Source organism: Aphelocoma coerulescens, chromosome 2 (genome assembly GCF_041296385.1).
Source record: "Aphelocoma coerulescens isolate FSJ_1873_10779 chromosome 2, UR_Acoe_1.0, whole genome shotgun sequence".
In the NCBI taxonomy this organism is placed as follows: Eukaryota; Metazoa; Chordata; class Aves; order Passeriformes; family Corvidae; genus Aphelocoma; species Aphelocoma coerulescens.
In genome coordinates, this window is record NC_091015.1 from 146,380,125 (window position 1) to 146,405,190 (window position 25,066).

Consider the following 25,066-nt stretch of genomic DNA (forward strand, 5'->3'; position numbering starts at 1 on the left):
AGGTGTGACCTGCTCTGTTACAAAGTGGAGGGAAGATGCCCCATCAAGAGCATTGAAGGTCTTGTGTGGCTATCTCACCCTACCAGCAGAGTGGTCAGATCACTATAGGATAGTGGCAGGCAAATTTCCAGTGGCATTAGAGAGTGGGCTGCAATGGAAGCTGGTGGGAGAGACCTCTCAAATTACTCAGAATCTCAACTTTCTTATTGTGTTAGCCTGTACCGCAGCCTGACGCCTGGCAGGAATGCAGTTCTGAGGTCTGGAATAGCAGGGCGGGCTAGAGATGGCTGGGCTGGGCTGCAGCAAGGGGTGCAGGTGTGTGGTGACTGGGCCCAGCTGGAGGGTTCTCAGCCACAGAGCAGGAGCAGAGGCCCTGTGCCAGGACTCCCCACAATGATCCAGCTCCATGGAGAGCAGAACAGTGGTGCAAAAGGCAAAGATGCGTGGAATACAGTCACACCTGCAAGGCACCTGAGGCCCCAGTGGCTGGATTACTTTAACCGCAACTATAGGACATGATAAGAGGGCAGAAAGAGAATGTGAGGAAAGGAAGGAATGCTGCAGTTTTCTCTGAAGTAATTTTCAGAAAATGCTGCCACAGGAAGATTATGTTCAGATACTTGGAATTTTAGGAGGACTAGTGAGGGCAGGACACCAAATTGCCTAAAATAGCAGTGCTAAGTACAGAATTAGAAGAGGAAGGAGAAGCAGAGAAGGAAGGCAGCAATATTCCAAGTTCTATTAATTTTTTTAAGTCCACCTAATTTCAACATAGGCTTAAAAATACCAAAACAAAACCTCTAGAGGATTCTTCCTTCTAGAAATTCAAGCTTTGAAGCAAAATCTGGTTTTCTGTCTTTAACAGATTTTTTTGCTGTCCTACTTCTTTCTCTCAGTCTAATATTTAATTGGCTTTGGCAAAGGTGATCTATGCTAGTTCTGTGTCAGGTTCTTGACAGTAACGTCATAGGGTCTGAGATTTCTCCAGTCATCTCATGTTCCTATTTAAAATATCTTAACTGGAAAGCTTAGATAACCTAATTTTAGAGACTGCCATTTTGCAAAAAAATTCCATCAGGTCAACATTAGATCCGCTAACCACGGCTGGCGTGAAAAATAAGCTTGTTTTCATATGGAGGCTGTACACCTTCAGTTAAACATGATTTGGAGTGGGATAACTTGCTACTAATTAGCATCAGCACTGGCAGCAGGAAAACTAGCTTTTAAGAAATCACATTTTAAAGCACACTTGTTGGCAGTCTGCTACTCACTTCCTGCTTCTTGGGAAGATTCACAGTTTACGCTTTGTGGGAATGGTGGCTTTCACAGAACTTTCAGGCTTCAGAGAGGACACAGAGAAGGAATCTGCATATGGAAAAAAAATTAAATTTATGTGAAATTGAAGGAACTGAATATTACATAGTGCTTTTGCTAGCCCTACTGCTAAATGGATATTTTTAATAGATAAACAGACGACCTATGAGGATGTTCACAGCTGAAGCAAGGATGAAGCAATGCCTCTCACATCCTCCAAAAACATACTGACAAACTTTGAGAAAGAGGTTTCAGTATCTGCTTGAATGTAAGCTGATGAAGCACAAGAAGCCAGGGAGGTGGAATGCGTATGTGATTGCCATGTCACTGCAGAATGAAGAAATGGCTTTATTCCTCTCTGCAGCAGGACCTGTGCAGTAAACACAGTGCTGATAACCTGCAACTTTTACTTTTCCTTTCTTAGAAAATATATCACTCATGAGAACAGCACAGAGAACAACTTCCCTACAGACAGCAAAAGAGAGGCAGAGGTTTCTGTACACAACTCAAAAGAAGAGCAAGCAAAGTCCTTGTACTGTGAGAATTTCACCTAAGCTATAAGCTTGTCCTGCTAAACTACAGAGCTTGGTTAATAACCTGCAGAGAATGATAATGAGGGTTTCTCCAGATCTTCTTGTCTTTTAACATATATTCTTTCCTGCTCCAAGGCTTCTATGTACTTGGAATAGGACCAGGAAGCCTGCAAGAACCATCAAAAGCCATCAGCCTTCAGGTCATATCACTGTAGTTTCTGATGCATTTCAATAGTAAGATAAAAAACTTGTTTATGTTATATTCCTACTACTGGATAATTACAAATATTAAGAAGATTTTTTTCATTACAATATTGGAATAATGGGAAAAACAGTATTGTTGCAAATAAGTAAATCTCAAAACAGCATGATTTAAGCAAGTTTGACAGATACAATGTTTATATTTATTCTCCATCCCTGGTCTGAGTGTTAGTCTCTCTCATCTTAAAAAACTTTCCCCTCCCAAAATATCATTTGTGCTATCAAGGACTTGATTTTATCTCTGTGCTATACCCTTACTCCTCCCGTAGGACTATGATTGCTCTGTTTGATGTAAACCCAAAATAGCAACTGATTTGTGGGGTGAAGAGGAGACATGTATAAGAAAAGCTGTTTCTAGAGGATGTCCTTTCACTGGTCTCATTAGCCTCAGCTCCTTCTGCCTCCCCTCTCCAGCAGAATGCTGCTACCACTAGAGGCAGATCAACTGAAGATGTCATCCTTTCCTTTTTTAAGGATAAAATACTGCTTTTAAAGGCAACAACCACAGTTCAGATTGCATATAAATAATAGGCTGCTCTCCCAGTATGAGAACTGCACTTTTATTTGACCTGGTTTTTATCTTACAGCATGACAAGTTTGGAGCCAATTTATCATATCATGATTCAGTACTTCAGAACTTCCAGCACCTTCCTACAGTAGGAAGGGGCTTGCAGAAGAAACTGCCCTTTAAAAGATTATTGTTTGTTCTGCCTCTTCTTGAGGGGATATACTGGCTTGCTCAACTCACTTTTTTTTTAATAGGTATGAGCAAAAGTAAAAAGGTCCAGTCAAAGGTAAGAGTGTAAGCTTATCTATGGAATTCACACTGTGGTTACAGATTTTGGGGGTATTTAACGGTGCATTTTTCTATATTCTCTTCACTAACATAATGCCATGAGAAGAGCTCCATGGAATACAAGCAGTGGCCAAATTTACAGTGATTTACTCCTGATTCTCATGACCTATCTGGGCTTAAATGGTTGCACAGGTTCCCCATTATGTTCTGGCAGTGCCAACTCAGCCATGAATGATCCCTTGATATGCCCAATGTAGCATGTCTGTTTTTCCCATTTCCCAATAAAATAACTGGTACCTCAGACTACCGATTTGATGCATACTCAGAGTTGTTATGGAAGAAGTCGTGAAGTGGTATTTGCTGTCAGATTTTCAAATACCTGGATTTCCTAAAGGAGTTCAGCTTCAGTTTTTGACATATGACCAGAACAGGACTCTACCCTAAACCAAGTTCTTTCAGGATATGAATTTCACAACTAATGAAAAGCTTTTTATTTCAGCACTGAACTACCTTTTATTCAATTTATCTTTAAATACAGATTATTTTTAAATCCATACACGATAGGACCTTAACATTCTTTACCTGTTAATACTACTCAGAACCTACATCTTAAAAAAAATGAATAAACAACCAAAAAAAATCACCTGTAAGGTAGGTAAACTTACAACTGGAAAGCTAATTGTAGAAGAATGAATGGTTATTGAAGAACCATGTGACAGCAGTATTCAAAATCAAACTCCCCCTTCCCCTTTTCCCAAGATCATTTTATCTCTTGAATGACATCTGTAGAAACATGTTTTATTTACCTTCCTCCCATATCCATCTACAGGTGCTAAAGATGTTTCTGATCCTCTCTTCATATCAAGCTCATCTACCAAAATACTCCTTGGCAGTTGAGTCAAGGGCTCAAGCTGAGTCAAGGACTTAAACTGAGTCAAGTTGATGAGTTTTTTTCCCGCTTCTTTACCCTGCCAATACTAAAAACTCATAATTAGATGTGAACAATAGTTACAGAGCTAAAGAAAAAACAAAGTCTGAGGAACCAAAAATTGTCATTGGAAATGAGATAGTGTCATTTGCAGTAATGTTCTGTAATGCTCAGTTTCATAATTCATCATGTTGGGCATATTAAAAAATAGTAGCTGCTTTTTAAAAGCATTTCTTTTTTCTAGTTCATGTTTCCTGTCCTCTACACTCCTGCAAACCATCTTCCTTTCAGATTCAATACCTGCTCCAAAATATAGCTAGGTGACAGGGCAGATAGACAGCAACAGAACATATTTTAAGGACAGAAAGGACATTGTGAGCCTCTAATTTGGCCTCACGTATAAATATAGAATGTAGGATTTGTGATTCATTCCAGCTTGGTCCAGTACTGTGTACAAACTACAGCATACAAGTTAGGAAAATAGGCAATCTACAGTGAAGACCAAGGCACTGTAACCCTTGGCAAGCTGCTCTGGTGACTGACTATTTGTCATTTTCACGTTGTTTTGTTTCGCCTTTGCACATTCTGTCTGATGATCCCAAAACCCTTTATAAACATCAACCGATGGTCATATTTTACCTCACATAGTTAACCCCACAACATCTGCAAGAGCTGAGTAATATAACCCCGCCATGTTCCAAGTGAGAAAGTGAGAAAAAAAAAAAGAGATCAAATGGTTCCAAAGTCACTTACTAAGTCCCTGAAAGATCTGAAAAAGGATCACACTATCTTGTTTCTTTGCTCCCAAAGTGCCTTTTCCTTCCTCATCATTCCCACTGTCCTATGAACCTATATACTGTAAGAGTGACTTCTGGGTACAGAACTGCCCAGGCAGTGTGATGCTGATCTTCTCTGTAGAAACAGGCTCAGTAACTTCTGTGGCACACACAGTTGGTGGAATAGGGATGCCAATGCAAACACAGAGGCAGCATGAACACTACTGCACTGCAGTTTATGTGTGCTGGCTCTCTCAATGAGAATGGTGAATTAAGCGAGGTCTTTAAAAATGACTTCTCATAATAAATTAAGCAATGTTATAGCGAATTTAGATCCCATGCCATTACACCACTTACTAACATATAAGCTTATTGCTAAGAGAAAAGGAAAATAATGTTGACGGCTTTCTTTGCTAAGGACATGGAAAGAGTAAGTACAAATCTACAGTGTAAATTAAAGCTAAAAAGTTAAAGCTATTTTTTGCACTTGAAAGCAAAAAAATCCAAAATCTATTTTGGAGATAAAATGCAATGATGTATACAACCAATTACTAGTACTGGCATCAAGGCAGTATACAAAAAGTGACTAATATATTTGAAAGCATGTGGCATGTGCATCTAGCAGCTAACAAAGGAACAAGTCCATTGCCAGGATGCCTTTGATAGAATTTGCCCCTTAAATAACAAATAGGCACACACAAAAAATATTGAGATAGTCAAATAATACCAAGTTATTCATCACTGCTCAGTGAAAAGCTCCTTGTCTGCCCATTTTTTCTACTATGCTACATAAAAGTCCAACTCTTATCTGTTCAGTTCTAAAACTGAGGTGAGCGCAGGTAGATTCAGTGCCCAGGGGACACATGTGTAAAGGAAGAAGAAAGCAAATTCCTCCCCTGCAACTATGATTGCTCTGTTTGACATAAACCCAAAATAGCAACTGATTTGTGGGGTGGAGAAGAGATACATATAAGAAAAGCTGTTTCTAACCCTTGCCAGAGCTTTCCTCTCATTCAGTGAGCCTGGTGGAGCAGAGGAACATAGTCCTTATTTGCCAAGAAATCATCACCTTCCACAAGCCAACAAGTGAACCTGCTCATGTTAGATGAACCTTACCAGTATCCTTCAGGGACACTGAATCATTTGAATAGTTATGTTGTCACCGAGAGGACAGAAATCTCAGGCAAGAGAACAGGAAATGGCAAATTCTTTAAACAGTAACAGAAAGGGAAAAGGATTTTAAAAATACTGGAAAAATTTTTCTGTTGCACCTTTCTTTTAAGAAATTTTAAAAGGTAACTGGTTTACTGGGTTCTTTTTTTGTGAGAATAGTCTACAAAGTGTTTACTGAGCTGCATTCTCTGCCTGACACTTTCTAAAACTTCTTACTCTCTTTCCCTGCTTAGAAGCGTAATTCACTTCTATTTTTTCTCCATAAAAGCTAGGCTTTTGCCCTCCTGCCCAAGATTTTCTCTTTATTCCTTGATCTTTATCAGAAATTTCACAGACAGGCAACAAACAGATGGAAAATAAGTCTGTGAAAATGCAGAAGTGCATTACTTTGAAATATTGCATTCTTGCACTGTAAGCATTGCCAATGGCCTTGGCAGATATATGTATATAGAGACAACGAGCTTTGAAGAAAGGAACAGGAGTTCTTGGATTTTAGACTTCCCTTGACATTGGTGTGTGGCCTTGAGTAATGCTTCACTGGTCCTCAGCCTTCACGTGCCTAAAAGAGGATAACAGTGTATACATGTTCTTATGGGCCTGTGACTTTATCTGTCCAGATACCTGTGTGGTTCTTGTCATGTGTAACGTCTCAACACGTGTACATGATATTTAAAATATGTAAAGGTCTTTGTAATACTACTTATTATAGTTTGCAAGTCCAATAATTTCTCTGCCCTTAAAAGAATGTTCTCTCCTCAAAGCTCGCCAAAAAATTGTATTTAATAAAAAATAAACTTTTTCAAAGCCTATAATCAATAGAAAAAGAAATCCATTACATTTTAATTTTAAAAATCCAAGAAAAACAATTTTACAAACAAGCATTCCACTGTAGAGGTCACAGTTCTGTTAATGTGCTGGAACTGCCTGGAAACTCTCTATGAACAGTCTAACAATTTCACTTTCAAAGCTGAGAAATATTCAAGAAAAGGAAAAGATTATGCAAAGCATATAAAATATACTATATAAATATTTTTTAAAATAATGTGCAGGATTTTCAAATAGTCCTTCTGGAAAATACATATGAAATCAGTTTTGGTTTGGGTTTGGTTTGATTTCAGTTGTGATACAGAACGTAAATTCTAATAAAAAGGTCTGCAGTAGCCCATGTACACATGGATTGTACACAGATTTGTTTTTCTTAATTCAACCTTCTTTTTTTGCTCTTCTCTTGGCACAAAAGGTGACTAAAATACATTTTTTCTTCTGGTTAATGAAAGGAGTATTCCATTGACTCATCTGCTTCAAGTTAAACATATGTATATGCATTGGCAGAATTGGGAACTAATCACCTTAGGACTGGGTTGCATGTAAAGCTTGAAATCTAACAAGAAGATTTGGTAGCTTTGGATCAGGCTGAGAAAGGGACATTTTAATTTATGTATCTTTGCTCATGTTATTCAGTTCATCAGCAGTCACCTGAAACATTATGAGCCTTACCTTTGCTGTTATCCCTTCCTTCTTTTGCATCTTTCCTTCCTTTTTTTTCTCCAAGGCAACTAGAATTTTGTCACGGTCCGTATTGCTTTGGAACTTACAAAATTCTGGCCAAAATTTAAACAGAAGAGCAAAAATACTCATCTGCGCAGGAAGAAAATAAAGTCAATCTTGACCGTATTAAGGAAACAGTTGACTGTAAAATAAAATGCAGAATGAGATAACTATTTTTTTTGAACACACAGCCTTGTTCCTCCCACGTACTCCATCCTGACATTTCAGCCCAGCTTTGCTCGGCACATGCTTTTCATCAGTGTGTTTATTACTGGTGAGAAATCTTCCTAAAACACAGTTAAAAGGCACTTTCTTTTTTTATATTTCCCTAAACAATTGTTTGCATTAATGAAAACATCCATCATTTTTTACAAGTATTCTTGATAAAATATACACCAGTAGAATTGCTTTTGCACCACTGTTCTGCTCAAGTATTTCAAATATTCAGTTCATTAGGGAGAGGGCTTTTTCTCCCTCCTTAAGAGAAAGGAAATACTTTTTTGCCTCTGGAAAGGCTCTTAAACCACATTACACATCTATGAGCAAATCTTGGATAATTTTTAAATGATATAATCTCTCACAGGGTCGTTTTTGAACTAGAATAAGAAAAACAATTTTAGAAAAGCAAACAGAGGGGCTCAGTGAATTCTGTTGCTGCACGTACTAAGGCTCACATTTTTCAATTTATTTAGATGTTTAATTTGCATTGAGAAACTTGGCTTCAAAGGAACCAAGCATGCTCAGCACCTCACTGCTTCTGGCTCAACGGGCTTGAAAATGACATGTGAGTCACTGTCAGGTTCCAGTCACATCATTTTGGCCTAGTTCTTCCTTTGGTTTTGTGCCACATTTCTGGAGTTCACTGGGTTTTACACAGGCTGAAATGAGACTTTCTCTTAGGACTTATATGAACCCCTTTCTCTGACAAATCATTCATCTTTTGTCATCCAAACACTTTATGGACTCACAGTTGATGTCTGAAGGTGTTGGTGGCAATTTTATAGGAAAAGAAGAACAATTACTTTTCTTGCAGTACCAAGGGATAAAAAAATAGTAAGTCTGTAGTAAAGGTTCAAGAATTGCTATTCAACCTGATTAATAGAAAGATCAGAGAGAAAAGTGTCTACAGCCATTTAATACACACTTTCTGTATAAAGAAGAGAAAGGCATTTGGCAAGTTAAGTTGTCTTTATGGTTTACTCACATCTGTATTTTTCATAAAACATGAAACCCACAAACTTTCTAACTACAAATTACTTCTCTGACATTAACCAAGTGGTAAAGAACAAGCAATTAAGAACACAGACAGAATTAATTTCTAACGCCAGAATTCCTAACACAGACCTGGATAACACCTTTCAAGGATCAGCTAGCTGTCAGAGATTTTCTTTACTGAGCAGTATATATCCAAAGCCTCTCTTTCATCTCCACCAGTCTCATTGAAATATATGATTGTAGTTTTCTCCTTCAAGCCCAGGCTTATGTGTGGAGTCCTAACTGTCACATAAGCAATGAAGACTGTTCTTAAAATCAGGCATGCAGTCTCTAGCCAGACCTGTTACACAGGTCGAGATTCGCCCGGCTTCTTACCTGTGCCTCTCTAAAAATGTAAGGTCCCAGTTCTTTCCTGCGCTCCACAATCTTCTTTGCTTGTTCAGGTGGGATATCAATCTGCAAAGCTGGGGGTATGGCAGAATTAATAAAGCAGTCAATAATAGCTGTGATCTTTTTCTGAACTATGGCATCAGCACAATGAGAATGGCACAAGTCCTGAAAGATGAAAAATAGCCTTTTCAGTCAATGGAGAGAGACACACGCAAGAACCTTTACAGGGGGCCAGTGATCAAAGAGTAACAGTCATACAAAAATAATTATACAATAAATTCCTTCAGTATGCAGGGCAAAATTATTTCGGTAAATGTGCATGGTCAAAACCATACTTAAGACATGAATGGGGCTTCTGGTTTGCAAATGCAGACACATAGAAACCATTGCTTTTAGGTGATAATCCCTGCCTGCATGTTCTGATGGAACAGCTTAGTTTTTAAGTACATTACTGGCAAATAGGAGACATTTCTGAAAAGAGAAACCCATCTACAAGTGTGAAATGCACTGATTTGCACAATGAGCCTGCTATGACTTGCATAGCCATGGTAACTAAAAGATAAAGAAATGTTTTAAGTGCTCCAACAAAAGAGGGGAAATATTTAGAGGGTACGAGATATTTTAACCAGGAATGTTGTCACAAGAGGGGACAATTTCAGCTACCACTAGAATCTTCTATTTATTGAAATCTTCTACTTTCACCATTCATTAAGATTTTTTAGTTTCCCAAAACCTCGGGGTTTGAAATAACTCTGTGCACTATAGAATAAAAAACAAACCTGAACTTACAGGAATGAGATGTCAGAGGAACACTGGGCTTTTCTACTTTTTAATGTGATCCTATTGTTCTTGTAAAACCTGTTATTACTGCGTTTTGACACCCTGAGAATGCCAGCATTAGACTTTGACATGAAGGAAAAATAATTCAAAGAGTGTCCTTCCAACACTTTGAAACATGAACTTTCCCTCTGTCCATCTATATCAAGAAATTTATATAACACAAGGAGACTATCACATATATATTAAGAGACACAATGATCACTCTAGAGTTTTCAGGAAGAGAGCTCTTTAAATGAAGAATCTGAATTCAGTTTTGCTATAGAAGGCTATATATTTACTTTGCAAAGAAATTAAAACCATGGCTTTTAACCAGAAATGTGTTATGTGAAAGAGTTGGCTTGCTTTATTATGAATACTTTTAGTTTTGGAAAGGAAAAAAAAAAGAATGATAACAACTATAATAAAGAAAGTAAGGCAATGCAAAGACATATTCATTATATCCTAAGAATATATATTACGGCTTTCTTCGCTCATCTAGCATAGAAGGCAGAGAGCTGTAGTAAGAGGGAAGACAAACAAGCCATATGATATGAAGAGAGATGAGACCAAGCATAGATGAACAGATGGAAATGATCCACAGAGTTAGGTTTCTTCATATTTGTTTAAAAAAAAAAATCTTGGTTTTGGATTGTCCCAAGATGTGCCGCCAGCCTGATGGGTTATGGGGAGCGATGCAGTCATTGACTCCTAAAGGGAGTTCTGTCTAAACTGATGGCATGATAGGGCTCAGACAATACAAATATGCACTGTGCAAAGTGCTGCCCACGCCTTTGGCAATATTCCTGCAGTTCAGCCTGACCCACAACACTCCTACTGCTCCAGCCCTTTGCTTCTACAAAGAGCATCAACTGCCAACCATGACAAATTGCATGCATGGAGAAATATGGTCAGATTGTACTTTTTCTTGATAACAAGACAAATAAAATTAACATAAATTCAGGAAAAGGGGTGGGACAAAAAACAATAAAGGCTTTCTTCAGAGAGCAGTTCTACAAAGAAAAGAGTTTAACCTACACTCCACATTAATTTGCAGAAAGTTTCCATGTCCTCCATAATGTAGCAATGAAGAGTCACAAGTCTCAAAAAAACTTCAAATATCTAGAAAAGGATTTATGTTGTGGAACACCAGGTGCCTTCATACGAGAGTTTTAATCTAAGCTAGTCATTCTGTAACCACGAGAGAGACAGCAGCAACCCCAGAGAGCATTTCAGACTGTGATTCCTTGCCTGGGGATCAGAGCCTTTGTGAGGAAGAGAGCTTGTCCCCTGGAAACAGAGAAGCTTCACCTTCTAAAGCAGACATCAAATTCAAATTCATAAAATTAAACAGTGAAAATACATCCACACGCCTGCGGAGGCTCTCCAAGTGCTACTGCAACATCAGCTGTGTTTACAGCCCAATTTCTGACCATGCTAGCTAATCGCATGCTCCCTGCCTGCCATGTCCACATGGGCTATGTTCAGGAGCCCAGGAGAGGTTCTGCACTCTGGTAGCACTTTTGCTATCCTAGAGGCAAAAGGAAAGAGGAACACACGAAACACCTGTGGCGTCCCTGCATTCAATCCAGGGTGTTCCTAGGAGGTTGCAGTCTGATTTAAAGTTTCACTCCAGAGGTTTTCCATTGGGTTTCAACACACATAGCAGCAATTTCACAAGACTACATGTATTTGGGAGAGAGGTAATCCTGCTGACCTTTCCCATCACATTTCACTTTGGTTCCAAGCTTAGCTCAAGTCAAATTTGATTCTACAAAATTCAAGGGAGCTGGGGTCTGCATTGTACATATAGTTTTTTTGGGGTGGATACCATCTTTACATCTGTAGATTTGATTGAATTTAAAAGTTACCTCTCATTTTTGAGAAATTACAAATTCAGATAGCAGCTGTAAAGACAGAATGAACATTTTAATGCTTGCATATTTCTACTGCTCAACAGATGTATATCAAACTCTGGGCATTAGTGAGTTAGCAGTGTTTCTTTAGAGACTCTGAAGAATGTTACAGTTTGAAAAAGCATACAGAAATACAGGGATAATGCATTTGAGTCAAAAATAGCTACCTTTAAGAAGTGAGGATTTTCATTGAAGAAAAAACCAGTTTAAACAGTGAAAGAGGCTTTACTATGAACAACAGAATGCTCATAGATATTTTTCTTAAAATTCTCCTAATATGCAAGAATGGATGCATCTGCTTGCAAATTGAATACTATTCCCTTTGCTCCATTTTACCACCATACCTTATACTTTTGCACCTCTTGCCAAAAGAGCACTCCATTCCCCAGTAGGTCTCCTTTCAGTGACACAAAACGTTGAAACAGATTTCCTGTCACTGGATCCAACAGTGCTTTGCGGAAAGCAATTATTTCACTAGATGAAGAAACGCTCTTATTGTCCACATGCTGTCAAAAGAAGAAATAGATGCACCAAATAAACTTTGTTTCAAAAAGCAGTAACAAAGGCATTAGTTAGTGTAAACTGTCTGATTCTTATCTTTGCACTGACCCTAACTTTCAGTAGTTTATGAATTTATGACATGGATACAATAAAATGAGGCAAGGTTTCATTTCTTCCTTTCCTTTTTTTTTCCCAGTTTGGTTTGGGGAACATTTTTTGGAAGATGTGATGGGAGAGGAAATGACTGACAATGATTTAGACCATATGACTACAAAGTATAGAAACAGCTATTGTTATTGATTATGAAAAGGGGCTACTTTTCTAGAGAACAGTTTGAGTTTTATGCAAACAAACAACAAAGAGAAAGGAACACACAAACCACAAAGCTTGAAGTTGTAAAATGCTTCTGACAGGGATCTCACCACCAAAATGAGGTTTGAAATGTGTTGCCGTGATCGCCAACAGAAGCCAGAGAGTTTGCTCTCTGTGAAATAAAGCTACAAATAGCAAAATAGAATTTAAAATCTTTGAGACATTTTGGAAATCCTCATGCTGCCAAGCACAGAACAGTAGGCAGCCAGGAAAGGGTGGAGAAAGAAAGATGGCTTATGCAGGGACAGTTTGTTTGAACTGAAGTTCATGCTGGCCTGCCTTCCTGAACAAACAGTTCTTGTGCTGTTGCTGAGGAGCAAGCCAAACAACCCCCTTTTGTTATCAGATGGATGAATGAAAACCATCTTCTAAAAGTGGTTTAAAACTCTTGAAGTCCTGGAGGGGTGGAGTGCTGTTCAATGGTGAGCATGGGTATGAAACATTTTTAGTTGTTACCAACAGTCCTGGAAATCTAACCTGATCCTAAGCTGAAAGGGTTTCTGCAGCTTATCTTAAAAACAGGGGTTATGCTCAGTGTCCTGTTGCAGAGCCTGCCGGGGTGAGAGTGTACCCTGGCAAGAAGGAGGGTGGTGGCTGTCCAGAGGGTCCTTTGGTTAAAATAAAGTCAGCTCAATTCAGGCAGTAACACTGGATCTTCTCAGCCCTTCTCCAACTCTCCAAACATGATCTATTCCCTGTGACCAGGATTTAGGGAACTTTGGGGAAAAATTATTTCTAGGGCATATTCATGAAGGGAAGAACAAAATGTTGCTTCCATCCCTACACCAGTATATAAACACTGCTTATTTTATGGGTCAACAACCTTGAAGCAGAACACGGAAAACAACCATCTTCCTGACAAACAGACGAAGGGAAAACTCAGTTAACAGAACCCACATGCACTTTGGATCCCTTTTGTGCTGATGGTTTGCATGGATAATTGGTGACCGGGTCTCTAGTTTGATTTCAACAGACAATAAAAGTTCAACTGAACAAATGTACACAACTTGTATGTTGGCAATCACAAAAGTTCACTGTTCTTCAAGAGGAAAAAACTGGCAAACATCTGATGAAATGTATTATTACAAAGGTTTAAAAAGTTTAAATTTGATATTATCTCAGTGCTGTGAGATTAAAATACAATTCTAAAGGAAACAGATACTGTGAGATATGATTAAACCTGCCCACTCCGCTGCATATTTCACATTCCCTTTTGTGTCTGCACATAATCCACTTGCAATAATAAATAAACTACCAGATGCTGGAATGAACAGCTTGTCCAAATAAGTCCACTGCATGCAAAATACAGATAAATGTGAATTAGAGGTACAATATGAGTTTGAGGAGTGTTAATAGTGCTCCAAAGCCCAGGACAAGAGACCTTTATTTTCAAGTATGACCTCTCCAGACAGAAAGGAAGAGAAATTTACCATGAACATCCAGCAGGGAGCTAATCGGGAGTAATGTAAGTAATCAGTCCACTATAACCATTACAATCATGATTGTTTTCAACATTACATTTGGGCCTCAGACTGTCAAAAGGGAAATTGTGAAAAATGTGCAAGGTCCAAATGAAAAAGACTGTGAAACTGCAGACACAAGAGACACAGTAAATTTTACTTGCCTTCCACATCCCGGTTGTCTTTTGCTGGTCTTTGTGTGAAAGATCTTCAGTTATGTCCCTTATCTATAATTGAACAGAAGATTATTATTTTATTTTTAAAATATTCTTCTTTCTTGTTCAGCCTTCTAATGATTAAGACCCCAGTGGTAGAATAGTTCATATGTCTTCTTATGGATTTTATGTCTGAAACTTGTCATGGACCTGCGCAGAATGCCATCCCTTCTTCAGCTATAAATGAGCACCTGCTCATTAAGACTGGGGAATCAGAGAAGACAAGAGGCAATAGCAGTCAAGCTGTGCACTCAGTAAACTGGTTTACTTTACCCATAATGTTCTGAGGGACCACTTATGTGAGGAATAAATGTTGGGTTTGATTTTTTTTAGTATGAGATGTTTTTAGTTCCTTTGTACAGCTGTATCAGAAATACAGACTTGATCCTGCAACTTCTTTGTAGCAAAATTACACCTCAGACAAAGGGCAGGTTTCCTGAATAAGGAGTACATAGCATGCCCACACTGTTTTGTCACTGTGAAATATGAAGCCAGTGGAGAATGTCATCTGGTTTCACTTCTTCTAAAATACTTTCTTCAAAGAACCTTTTCATCCTCTGACTTTTCAATAAGAAAGAGAAAATAGCAATCAGACATAAATGGAGTTAGGAAAAGACTAAAAGCTCATTAGAAGTATGTATTTCCTGTAAACTGTTTGAGTTGAATACAGCATTTTCTAAACTACTTGGGCTAATCTCCCAGCCAACACAGTGCAGCAGGTGCAAAAAGAGGCATGAGTTAGCTTCCAGACCTGGAAGCAGCTTTAGCGTTATTGCTTGGTCTTTTGCCAGGGCTTGTAAAGGAGGCAGAGTTCAGCTAAAAATGGCAGAGGGTTAGGATTTTTTTACAGAATTAACATAATCATTATTAAAATTACCATTTCTCTTATTAGAATGTATATCTTTCAGATTCCTTAGTGTTCTGAATCAATAGAAAGGATTCTTTATATGCACTTCTGACAACACTTCTGACAACCTTCTTGATGTTATAAAGATGACAGAAAATGAGTTTTATGAATCAATGCAGTTGCATATGTGTCTGCTTGGTGGAACTGTGAAGTTTCCTTCTGCTATGACATTCACATGTCAGAGCTGTTGTGGAAGTGGAAACCCCAAGTCTTTGCATCTGTCACCAGCAGGATGATCCCCTTCCAAGGATCACAGCCACACAGGCACTCATAAAAGGCAGATGTTAGCTCTGCCCATTCCTCAGTCTTTCTAATGAACCAGCAGGAGTGAAAGGCTCCTCACTCCCAGCTTTTTGGCAACTTTCTGAAATAACCAATTGGAACAAGGCTTGTAGCAGTTAAGCTCTCCACTCAGCAGAATTTCACAAGTCCTGAAGTAATTTCTACAGGCACTGCAGCTCCAGATGGGAGAATGTGGACAGCATAAGAGAAAGAATTATGGCATGGGAAGCCCACTCATCTGCTTGTGTTCTGGTCCCCTTGGGCAAATCCTTTACACAAAGCACTATTTCTTCAGTGTGCAACTTGTATGGCCAAGGCAAAATGGCATAAGGGAGAGTGTAGCACTACAGCAAAGATTAGTTCACTCTTCTGGCAGCCTGGATGGCAGCAGAGCTAACACCAGCTCCTTCAGATTTAGGATCTAACAGTAATACTGTCAGCTAAATTAAGCCTTCAGATGAACCTACCAAGATAAATGCTTCAACCTGTACATGCTTTCAATGTAAACTGAAAGTAAGATGTGGTCTGCTTTTCCTCTAAACCTTTTTATCCCAATGGTAAATTATGAGCCAAACAAAAAACAATGCCTGTATGTGTTGCCGTTGTCAAAAAATTACCTTTGCTTGTCCTTCTGCCCCATGGTGTTCATCTGCCAGGAACAATGGCAGCCATTGTTTTTCTAATCTCTTCTGGACGCACTGCTGAACTTCTAGCAGAACGGCTGCCGAAAGTTGATCATGAAGTCTTTGTCTCCTTCCTCCACCTGAATGCATTAGCTAAGCAATCCAAATACAATAACACATGACATAAACTTTTGTGTATACCAAAAGTCCTTTATCTCTCTACATCCTTGATTTAGCAAAGCATGAGCTTAACTGTAAGCAAAGCCCTTAATGCATGCTTACCCAAGGCTCACATGTACTTTTCATAAAAGGGAACAGATTACATTTGTCCCTACCTATAATAGGATACAGACTCTGGCAAATAATACCCCAGCTTGACCAAGAAAATTGCCTAAGTATCAAGATATATCAGAGTACCACAGCTCAGACTTGCTGTCTGTGGCTTTACTGACATACTAAAATAGAAAGCTGGAACAAGTCACTGTGCCTGAAAGTAATTTTTACACTTTTTCTGAGCTGTCTTGTGCATGCTCTGGCCATGGCCACAGATCACAGTTTAAGAAAGATGTTCTGTAAGTGGTAGGGAAGAAAAGCCTGAACAGGAAGGAAGGGACCTACACAACCAGAACAGAACCAGATTTCTGGCCAAAAATATAGGTAAGATTTGAAGAGATAGCTTGGGGAAAAGCTGGAGCAAACCCACTTGTGGGTTTTTATCTCAGTCACACTCACACTGATTGTTCTTTATGAATAGTTCTGTAACTGCTACCTTTTCTTTTTGTTCTCTGGTAGCTGGGCTGTTGGGTCCAAAGAAGTACTTGTTGTTTAAGTACTTGTTTTTAATGTCCTTAGATTTTTCATTACTTTTTTCTTTATCCTTGTGCAGCATCTTTTTAAACTCTTCAATATCTAGCCAGCACATGAGATCCATGCTACAGACAAATTTAAACAGAAAGTTATTTCAATATTGAGTTAATTTCATCAACATTCTAGGGAATTATTAGTTTAACCACAACCCACCAAAGTATTCAAAACCTAAATACCAGGTCAAATTTTTTGTCATTTTTTCTCTGCTAGTACCATCTGCTGAGACCATGGCACTTGCTGAACAGGCAGAGCAAATACACATCTTAGAGATTTCACTTAGGATGCCATCTGGAGTACCCTGAAAGGAGTAACTCCTCAATATGCCACTGCTAAATCCAGCAGGGACTGTGAACCAGAACCATAGTGCAGAGCTCACAGAGAGAATGAAAAATGAAACAGATGAGAATTTGAATCAGTATTGAGGCTGTGAGCCACTGAGAGACAAGTCGATGCATCCTGCTCTGTCTCCTTGTTACATCACCTGAGAAAGGAGCAGGGATGACAGCTGGGAACATCAGCCCAAGAAATCATCCCCTTCTTGCCCCTTGTGAAGTTCTAGAGTTTAAGTCAGTCTGTAGTTAAGCAGATAAAAACAATTAATGGTAAAATTTGTTTCTATGGCTTTTTGTGGGCTGCTTTCTCATAAATTACCAATTCTACTAATTTAATTAGTCAGTCAGTGAAAAATCATTCCAATGATGCAATTCACAATCTATATTTTGTTCATAATATCTGAGTATACACTGTAAATTTAAGTTTGTTTTCATAGAATCATAGAATGGTTTTGTTCTCTAAACCACGCAACAGAATAAATGACATATCTACAATTTTCAGTTTTTAATTTATATGACTGTTTTCCGACAGTATCTTATTAGCTGAAGTTCTGTGAGCATTTTAGTGAGTACATTCACTGTATTTGCAGCAGGAAATATGAAACATTGAATTCAGACAAATCTGTTTCAGTTTTCCATTCAGTTAATAACTGGCTTTTTCAAAACATTAATCTATGAGTAAAATGTTCAAAGGGATCTGACTGATTTAAGAACAGATGTTCTCCTTTCAAAAGTCTTTTGAGACCGTTACAGACCTAAATTCTATTGAGACTAAAATTCTTTCATTTGCTAGTTCATCACAAAATGACTAAGTTCACCCAAATGCAAGTGATCCAAGTTACTGTGGTTTATGGAGTAACTCCTTGGCATCTACCTATGACAACGGACCAAATATGTACATCTAATTTAAAAAGCAAAATATATAATCTTCAAATGTGTTAGATAAACCTTTTAGTGGTGACTTATCCTGGCATACTGGATCAGGAGCACATCCACAGTCAATTAGCCTGGCGAGACTAATAAGTGTAATTCATTAACCCAAAGTAACACAAATTGTCCTGCAATTGTGTGAATATATCCCATATATTTAACAGAGTATTAATTAATGGAGCTTTGTTTAGTTTCTTCATTTTGTGTGCAGGTACTCAGCAGCCTTTCCTTCCTGAAACTTGGATCATTTGCAATTGGACGTTATCAGAACCATAAGTTTTGATGAAAAGGCAAATTACATGTCTGTTTTTTTCTGAAATTTTCCAGACTGCATTAGTTTTAGGATCCCTTCAGATTATAGTACCATTAAGCACCTTTATTGTAGCATGCCCACTGGACTCCAGAGTAACTGGTCTGAACCCAGCCCTAAAACACTTTAGTGAGACTTTTTCAAATATTTTTCTTCATTATGAATTTTTACAAAAAAGGAAAAAAAAAGTCCAGAAATTAAACATTTCTCTGCCTGGCTCTACCAGTTAAGATGGGACTTGTCTGTGACTAACAAAGAAGCAGGAAATACCAGACACAATTCAGCATACCTGTCCAGGACCTGTTATCTGCTGATTCCTACCATTTCCCCAGTTAGAGAGGAACTCAAGACTAGTGGTCTCCCAACTGCAATGTGTGAAGACCATTTGTAGATGGGCAGGAAGAAAACATTAAAACTTTAGTAGCACATGTATATAATCTATAAAAAATTAAATATACACATATATATGTATATATATTTGGGTTCCATGCTCAAAAAGTTTTTACTGATGAGATGCGCAAGCAAAAATGTTTGGAGACCACTGCTCTAGACAACTAACTCAGAAGTTACCTGACTATAAGCACCTACACCATAAGAATATCCATCTGAACTCATTATCTGCAGCTCTTTTGTAGTCACTAAGAAGAAATAACCATTTTAGGAATGATTCAGCCAAATAGGTTTTAGATGTTACCTTCAGAATTAGCTGTATTGTGTCCAGAAGTGTGTAACTCTCTCTCTGACTACAAAGGGAACAATGTGACAATAAGCAGAAGTGATGACATTGAGTCTTGGCCAGAGGAGTTCTGTGCCAGATGCCCCTTTCTGGGCACTTTTGAAAAAGCTGACCAGTATCCAATGGAAAGCTATAGCAGTGCCTGACTAAATTAATAGCCAATATGCAAAGCATCAACTCATGGGAACCCATTAAAAGAAGGAAGTGACAATTTAAAGACAAAAAAAAAGTGTCAGCTTCTGTTTAAATCTTACTTTTAAAAACAACAGGCTCACTTTTTCAAAGACTGTATCTGCTACAAGCTAGTATTTAAATCTGTTCAGCAAACACAAAACTGTGGTTGCTGTCACACTATGAGAATAACATGCCTGTTTTCTATTTGTACATTTTTATAATAACCAGCTTTAATTTTTTAAATGTACTAAGTTGAATCTGTACTAAAAAAGAGAAAATTTTACTCATTATAGGCTAATTGTTCTACTCGGGGGTTTGCCACTAATCAAAGCAGAAACTGAAAGCAGAACTGTAATACAAATATGTTTTGACAGGAGAATTTTTACCCCAAGAAAAATTCAGTTGTCTGAACAATGTGCGTGTGTATTTCATAAATATGCAAACACATTTTTGAAAAGACTAAAATCTGTCAACATTTAGATAGACAAGATCCTCAGAAAAGATTTCTTCTGAACTTAGAAACAGGTAAAATAATAGTAATGAAGAAACATACCTAGCAGAATGCTCATTAAGAAAAGCCCAGAACTGTTCTAACTTCTCTTTGTCGTGGATCAGATCAGATAGATTAGGACCTGCCAATTCTTTGGGAACTTGATGCAAGTGCTGATCTTCTTTGAGAGCCCCAATGTCAGCAACAGTACTCTGAGGGGAGAAATTATTTTGCTTGCATAACTGGTTTTTTCACCTCTGTATTTTGCTCTGTCTAATAATTATTGCATTAGATAACCTATCTCTGTAAAATAGCCTTTTTGATTGCTGAGAAAATAAATTGAGTTAAGGCTCCAGCTCCTAGTAAGCTTTACTTTTTTATTTGCTTTAAACGTATCAGTGTGTGAAGGTTCCATAACCAAATAATCCAATATATACCTGTAATTCACTTGAAATGGAGGTATTTACTCAAGAGCAGGGACCCAAAATACATCCTACAGACTTTAGGTCTGATGTTGATGGAACTGACAGAAGACCTGTATATCTAATTAACACAGTGGCTGTCAATCAGTCCCCAAAATGAATGGTAGAAATCAGACTATTTGCTTTTTCAAACTAGCATCTGGTTAGTCTTTCATTGCTGATACTCAAAGTGTGAGCCCTCTCTGATAGAGAAAGGGTTTGTTTTTGTTAGTAGGTACTTGTCTTACCTCATCCTTCTTGGAACTACTCACTTGATGCAAAGCCTGGAGCTTTCTAAAGTACACGGAGTCCAGCTGTTGAGTTTCTTCCACCAACTCCACCTAATAAAAATAATATCTTATATCACCCCTACAGTACACATAGGAAGATGGAGAACTACATGGGCACTTTGCCAGTGACAGTGGATAGAAAATAATACATTTGCCAGTAATGAGACTGATGTTTAGAAAAGACAAGAAGTCACATTCTTGTGACAAACAGTTCTATCAAAAGCCCTGGTAGAACAAACTTTTCCCATCTGTGTAGGATCAGATGCAGATTTCTACAGAATATCACTAAATAACCTAACTATAAGCAAATAACTTTGAATTCAAAAAATTGCTAAATTCTATTGTGTACATAATATATCGTGTATGTATTATATTGTGTATATTGGGTCAGACATGCCTGACTGCCTATACCAGCAAATTGTATGTCAAAGTGTCACTGAGAAGCAGAAAAACAGTTCTTAAAACTAGGACTCTCAATAGGAAATGTCAAAAAGACAGAGTGCCACAGATTTGGAGAAACAGAAATTTAAGATGAGAAAGATGTTAAAATATCTAAAAAATAAAGGTGAAAGCTTTCCGACTTTCAGCCTGGCCCCTTCCTTAAATAATTAACTGTGTGTGATTTGAATTCATGAAGTATTGGCACTTTTAAACTTAATTAGAAGCTGTATGTATGTAACTAGCGCAGTTCTTCATGTTGTGTACAAACAATCAGCAACTGCAAGAGATATTTGGTGACCCTCCTGGCTGACTAAACCATTTGAATGCAGATTTTAGTATATTTAGCAAAATCAAGCCAATGCCTTATACTGATCTGCATGCCCATTACAAAGATTAGAAAGCTGTGATTATCTTATACAAGTGTTTATGTGCAGAGAGAGAAGAGAATGTTTAGAATAATATTCATGATACTTTCATCTAAATGTGAATACCACACTAATCACTGTGTTATCTGAATGTCTTCAGGCTCAATGTAACTTTATTCCATTGTTATAAAGTACTTTGGGCTATTCTTTCCCTTAAAAGAAAACATAGTTTAAAAGCAAATTGTAAAATAATTCAGAACATTTTTCATAAAGTTTAAAGAGAAAGCAGATAGAGGCAGGATGAGAGTCAACAGTAAAAAGAAACTCTCTTAATTTCATGTTTCATTTAAAGAAAAAACGTAGGTATATATACTGAACATGTCCCAAATAAACAATTTTGGACTCACCTAATTCTTGATAAAATATCTTGTTTCATTATGGGCCAAATACGTCCTGCTATAGAGTAGAACAAAGGGGAAGAGTAGAGCCAGGGACTGAACAAAATACAAAGCAGACTTTGTGCTTGGGAAGAAGTGTGCCTAAGTATCAGCCTGCACCTAGTACAAAGAGACTCTAGTGCCTCCTAGAACAGGTCGTTTTATGTCTCTGTACTATAACTCTTCACAAACACACGTATTGTACAGTCAAAAGGATTTAGCTGTTTTTTCATGCTCTGATTAAGCTGCTTGTGTTATTAGAGCACTGAGAAGTCTGCACGTAACTACACGCGCAAAGCCACGCATCCTCTAAACTGAAAGGGCAATAGATTATCCTGTGGTTAACTCAAGGGGATGTAAACTGCCACACATATTAAGTGAAAAGAGAAGTATATCTCTTCAATTCTTACTTTGGAGGAATCTTTCCATAACTAGAAGTAGTGAAAACACAGTATTCAGAAAGCTCAAAAGCAGACTCCTTTTTATGCAAAAACAATGTAAAAAACCCTCAGCTGTGCTGGTGACTTGACTCAGTGAGGACCGGCAACAGACCCTAGACAACTCTTATAGTATGCACAGAAAATACACAGTTACAAGAGACTAAAACTAGTCTGATAGGAAGTAAATAAAATTTCAGGTTCATGGAAAGTAGCAATTCCAAGGTGCACTGAAGGTCATAAAGAACTATAGCTGAAATAATTTAGAAAAAGTAATTTATCTGAAAGGTTAGAAAAGATGTTGAAAAGCAAAGAAAATATTTTACAGATGTGTTTGGATTAGTATATTTCATTTTACTAAGCTTTTCAAACTTTCAAAGTTTCTAAAGGATACTATGTTATCACAGGATGAGAGGGAAAGTCCCCTTGTGAATTAATTAGAAGGTAGAAAATCAAAACCAAAGAAATAAATAACTTTCATTATGGGGTGGGGTTCCTATTGGAGTCTCACAGGGATCTGCACTGAGGTTGTTTTTTAAACATTCAGAAACTATCTGGAAAAGGAGGTGAGTGAGAAGACAACAAAGTTTGCAAAATTATTCCACAGAGCAAAAAATTAAATTGACTGTGAAAAGCTGCAGGATATCAGGACACTTCAGCATCTGCATGATAAAAGGCCAGCTGAATTCAACGATAACAAACATTAAGTCATTCCAGTGAGCTCCAAATTAGGGCTTTCCATTAGTAGTTATTACTTGGGAAGGAAAGCTTGGAATCATTGCAGATGGCTATTAGCTTACATTTTGCACATCCACTCAAAGTTCACCGGGAGTCAAAAGGCAATTAGAATGACAGGAACAACTAGGAACGGAACAAAGAGCACAACAGAAAACATGGTTCTGCCACTGGATAATCCTTAGTGCATCCAGACCTTGAGTACTGCTTGCATCTCATCAAAAGAATGCAAAATAACACATACAGATGGGGGAAGAAGTGCAACAAAGGTATGGAACACCTTCTGTAGGAGGAGAGGTCAAAGTGTCTAGGATTCTTGAGTTTCAAGGAGATCTAATTGAAGTAGGATACAGTAGAAACTTGTAAAAACATAACAACGTTGAGAATAGGACATTGAGATAAGATAACAATTGTTCACTTCTTCCTTATGACATACAAAACTAGGGCACCAGGTGAAATTATCAAGGAGGGGTTTGCAAACAAATCAAGATACGCATTTTTTTCTCCTATTGCATGACTAAACCATGAAACCCACTTCTACAGTGAGGCTGAAGATGTATCACTCAAGATACAGTTTACAGAAACCCATGGGGGAAAAAAACCTCATCAAAGACTATTGAAATCAAAAATGTGGATAAGATCTCTGATCCTTGAATTTCCTTGGTTGCAAAGCACTGAATATGGCTGTATGTTTCTTTTCTGTTCTTGTACTCCATTCTTAAATGTTTAATACTGGCTACCACCTAAAAGGCTTAGAAGACCATTCTCAACTTTGCTTTTAGGTATCTATTTATCCAGTTGTTCTTACATGCATGCATGATATAGAACCAAAAATATACTGTACTACAAAACTGCAAAAAGGATTTCAAAATATTTTGCAGGGGGAAATGGGGGCACGTTATTACAAGCTGACAGAAGTATCAGCAGTAAGTGAGGATATTTCCTATAAATTGGAGATGCTTCATCTAATTAGGGTCATAGTGAAGAAAAACAGGAAAAAGAACTAACTTCCTGCCCACTAACTCATGATTCCTCACTGTAAGTTTCTCCTTCCATATCCAAGAGAGAGATGTTAAAGACTTGAAATTAGAATCATAGAATCACAGAGTATCCTGAGTTAGAAGGGACCTACAAGGATCATTGAGTCCAACTCCTGGCACAGCACCATCCCCAAGAGTCACACCATGTGCCCAAGAGCATTGTCCAAGCACTTCTTGAACTCTGTCAGGCTTGGTGCTTGGCCTGGGGAGCTGTTCTAGTGCACAGACACTCTCTGGGTGAATAAACTTTTCCTAATATCCAACCTAAACCTCCCCTAACACAACTTCAGGACATTCCTTTGGGTCCTGTCACTGGGCACCACAGAGAAGAGATTGGTGCCTGTAGACCACTTTGTCTCCCCTCAGTGTCTTCCTTTCTAGGCTGAACAAGTGACCTTAGGCCTTGTAGGCTTCCCCACAAAACCCTTCATCCTCTTCACAGCCCTCCTCAGGACATCTTCCAATAGCTTCATATCTTTCTCGTATTGTGGCACTCAGAAGGAGTTTGACCTACAGATAGCAACTTGTAGGTAAGTTTGCAAAGAACAGAGAGCCACAGCATCCACCACTGTCATCACCATTTCTTGTTCTTATTCGTCAAAGGTACAGTCAGGATTGCAGCCATCTCCTCTGACCTCCATGAGCATGCTCAATTCAAGCTTTCAGAGCATTCTGGGATTAGAACTGAGTACACTTCTGAGCCACTTATTTAGAGCAGCATTCTAAAAAGTGTTTGGGGCAAATACATGGATCACCATATCACATTTCCTCTATGCAAAGCAGTAGCTGCACTTAAATTCTAAACACCAGAAATGCCTACTATCACTGCACTGACACTCTAGAAAACCACCTTACTATGTGCTTATCATTAAAAATATATAGTGTTTGTGGGCAACCCATCATAAAAAATTACTTCTGATCACTGGTACAATTGCAGAAACATGAAACTTCTTGAGTGCAAAGAGAAGTTTTACCATAGCAAGATGCGTTCCTCC

The 25,066-nt window shown here is 38.1% G+C and overlaps 1 protein-coding gene across 1 annotated transcript in view; it reads right to left on the reverse strand.

The window, feature by feature from the left end:
- RGS22 (regulator of G protein signaling 22) overlaps positions 1–25,066 on the reverse strand; it is a 60,896-nt gene that overhangs the window by 816 nt on the left and 35,014 nt on the right. Inside the window, exons 17-27 of the mRNA XM_069006028.1 lie at positions 20,575–20,667; positions 19,929–20,077; positions 16,796–16,958; positions 16,021–16,179; positions 14,164–14,226; positions 12,011–12,172; positions 8,920–9,099; positions 7,279–7,419; positions 3,711–3,872; positions 1,912–2,014; positions 1,272–1,365 (exon numbers count right to left, since the gene is read on the reverse strand). Of these exons, the coding sequence (XP_068862129.1) occupies positions 1,292–1,365; positions 1,912–2,014; positions 3,711–3,872; positions 7,279–7,419; positions 8,920–9,099; positions 12,011–12,172; positions 14,164–14,226; positions 16,021–16,179; positions 16,796–16,958; positions 19,929–20,077; positions 20,575–20,667 (1,449 nt within the window). The 3' untranslated portion in view covers positions 1,272–1,291. The remainder of the gene's footprint in view (positions 1–1,271; positions 1,366–1,911; positions 2,015–3,710; positions 3,873–7,278; positions 7,420–8,919; positions 9,100–12,010; positions 12,173–14,163; positions 14,227–16,020; positions 16,180–16,795; positions 16,959–19,928; positions 20,078–20,574; positions 20,668–25,066) is intronic.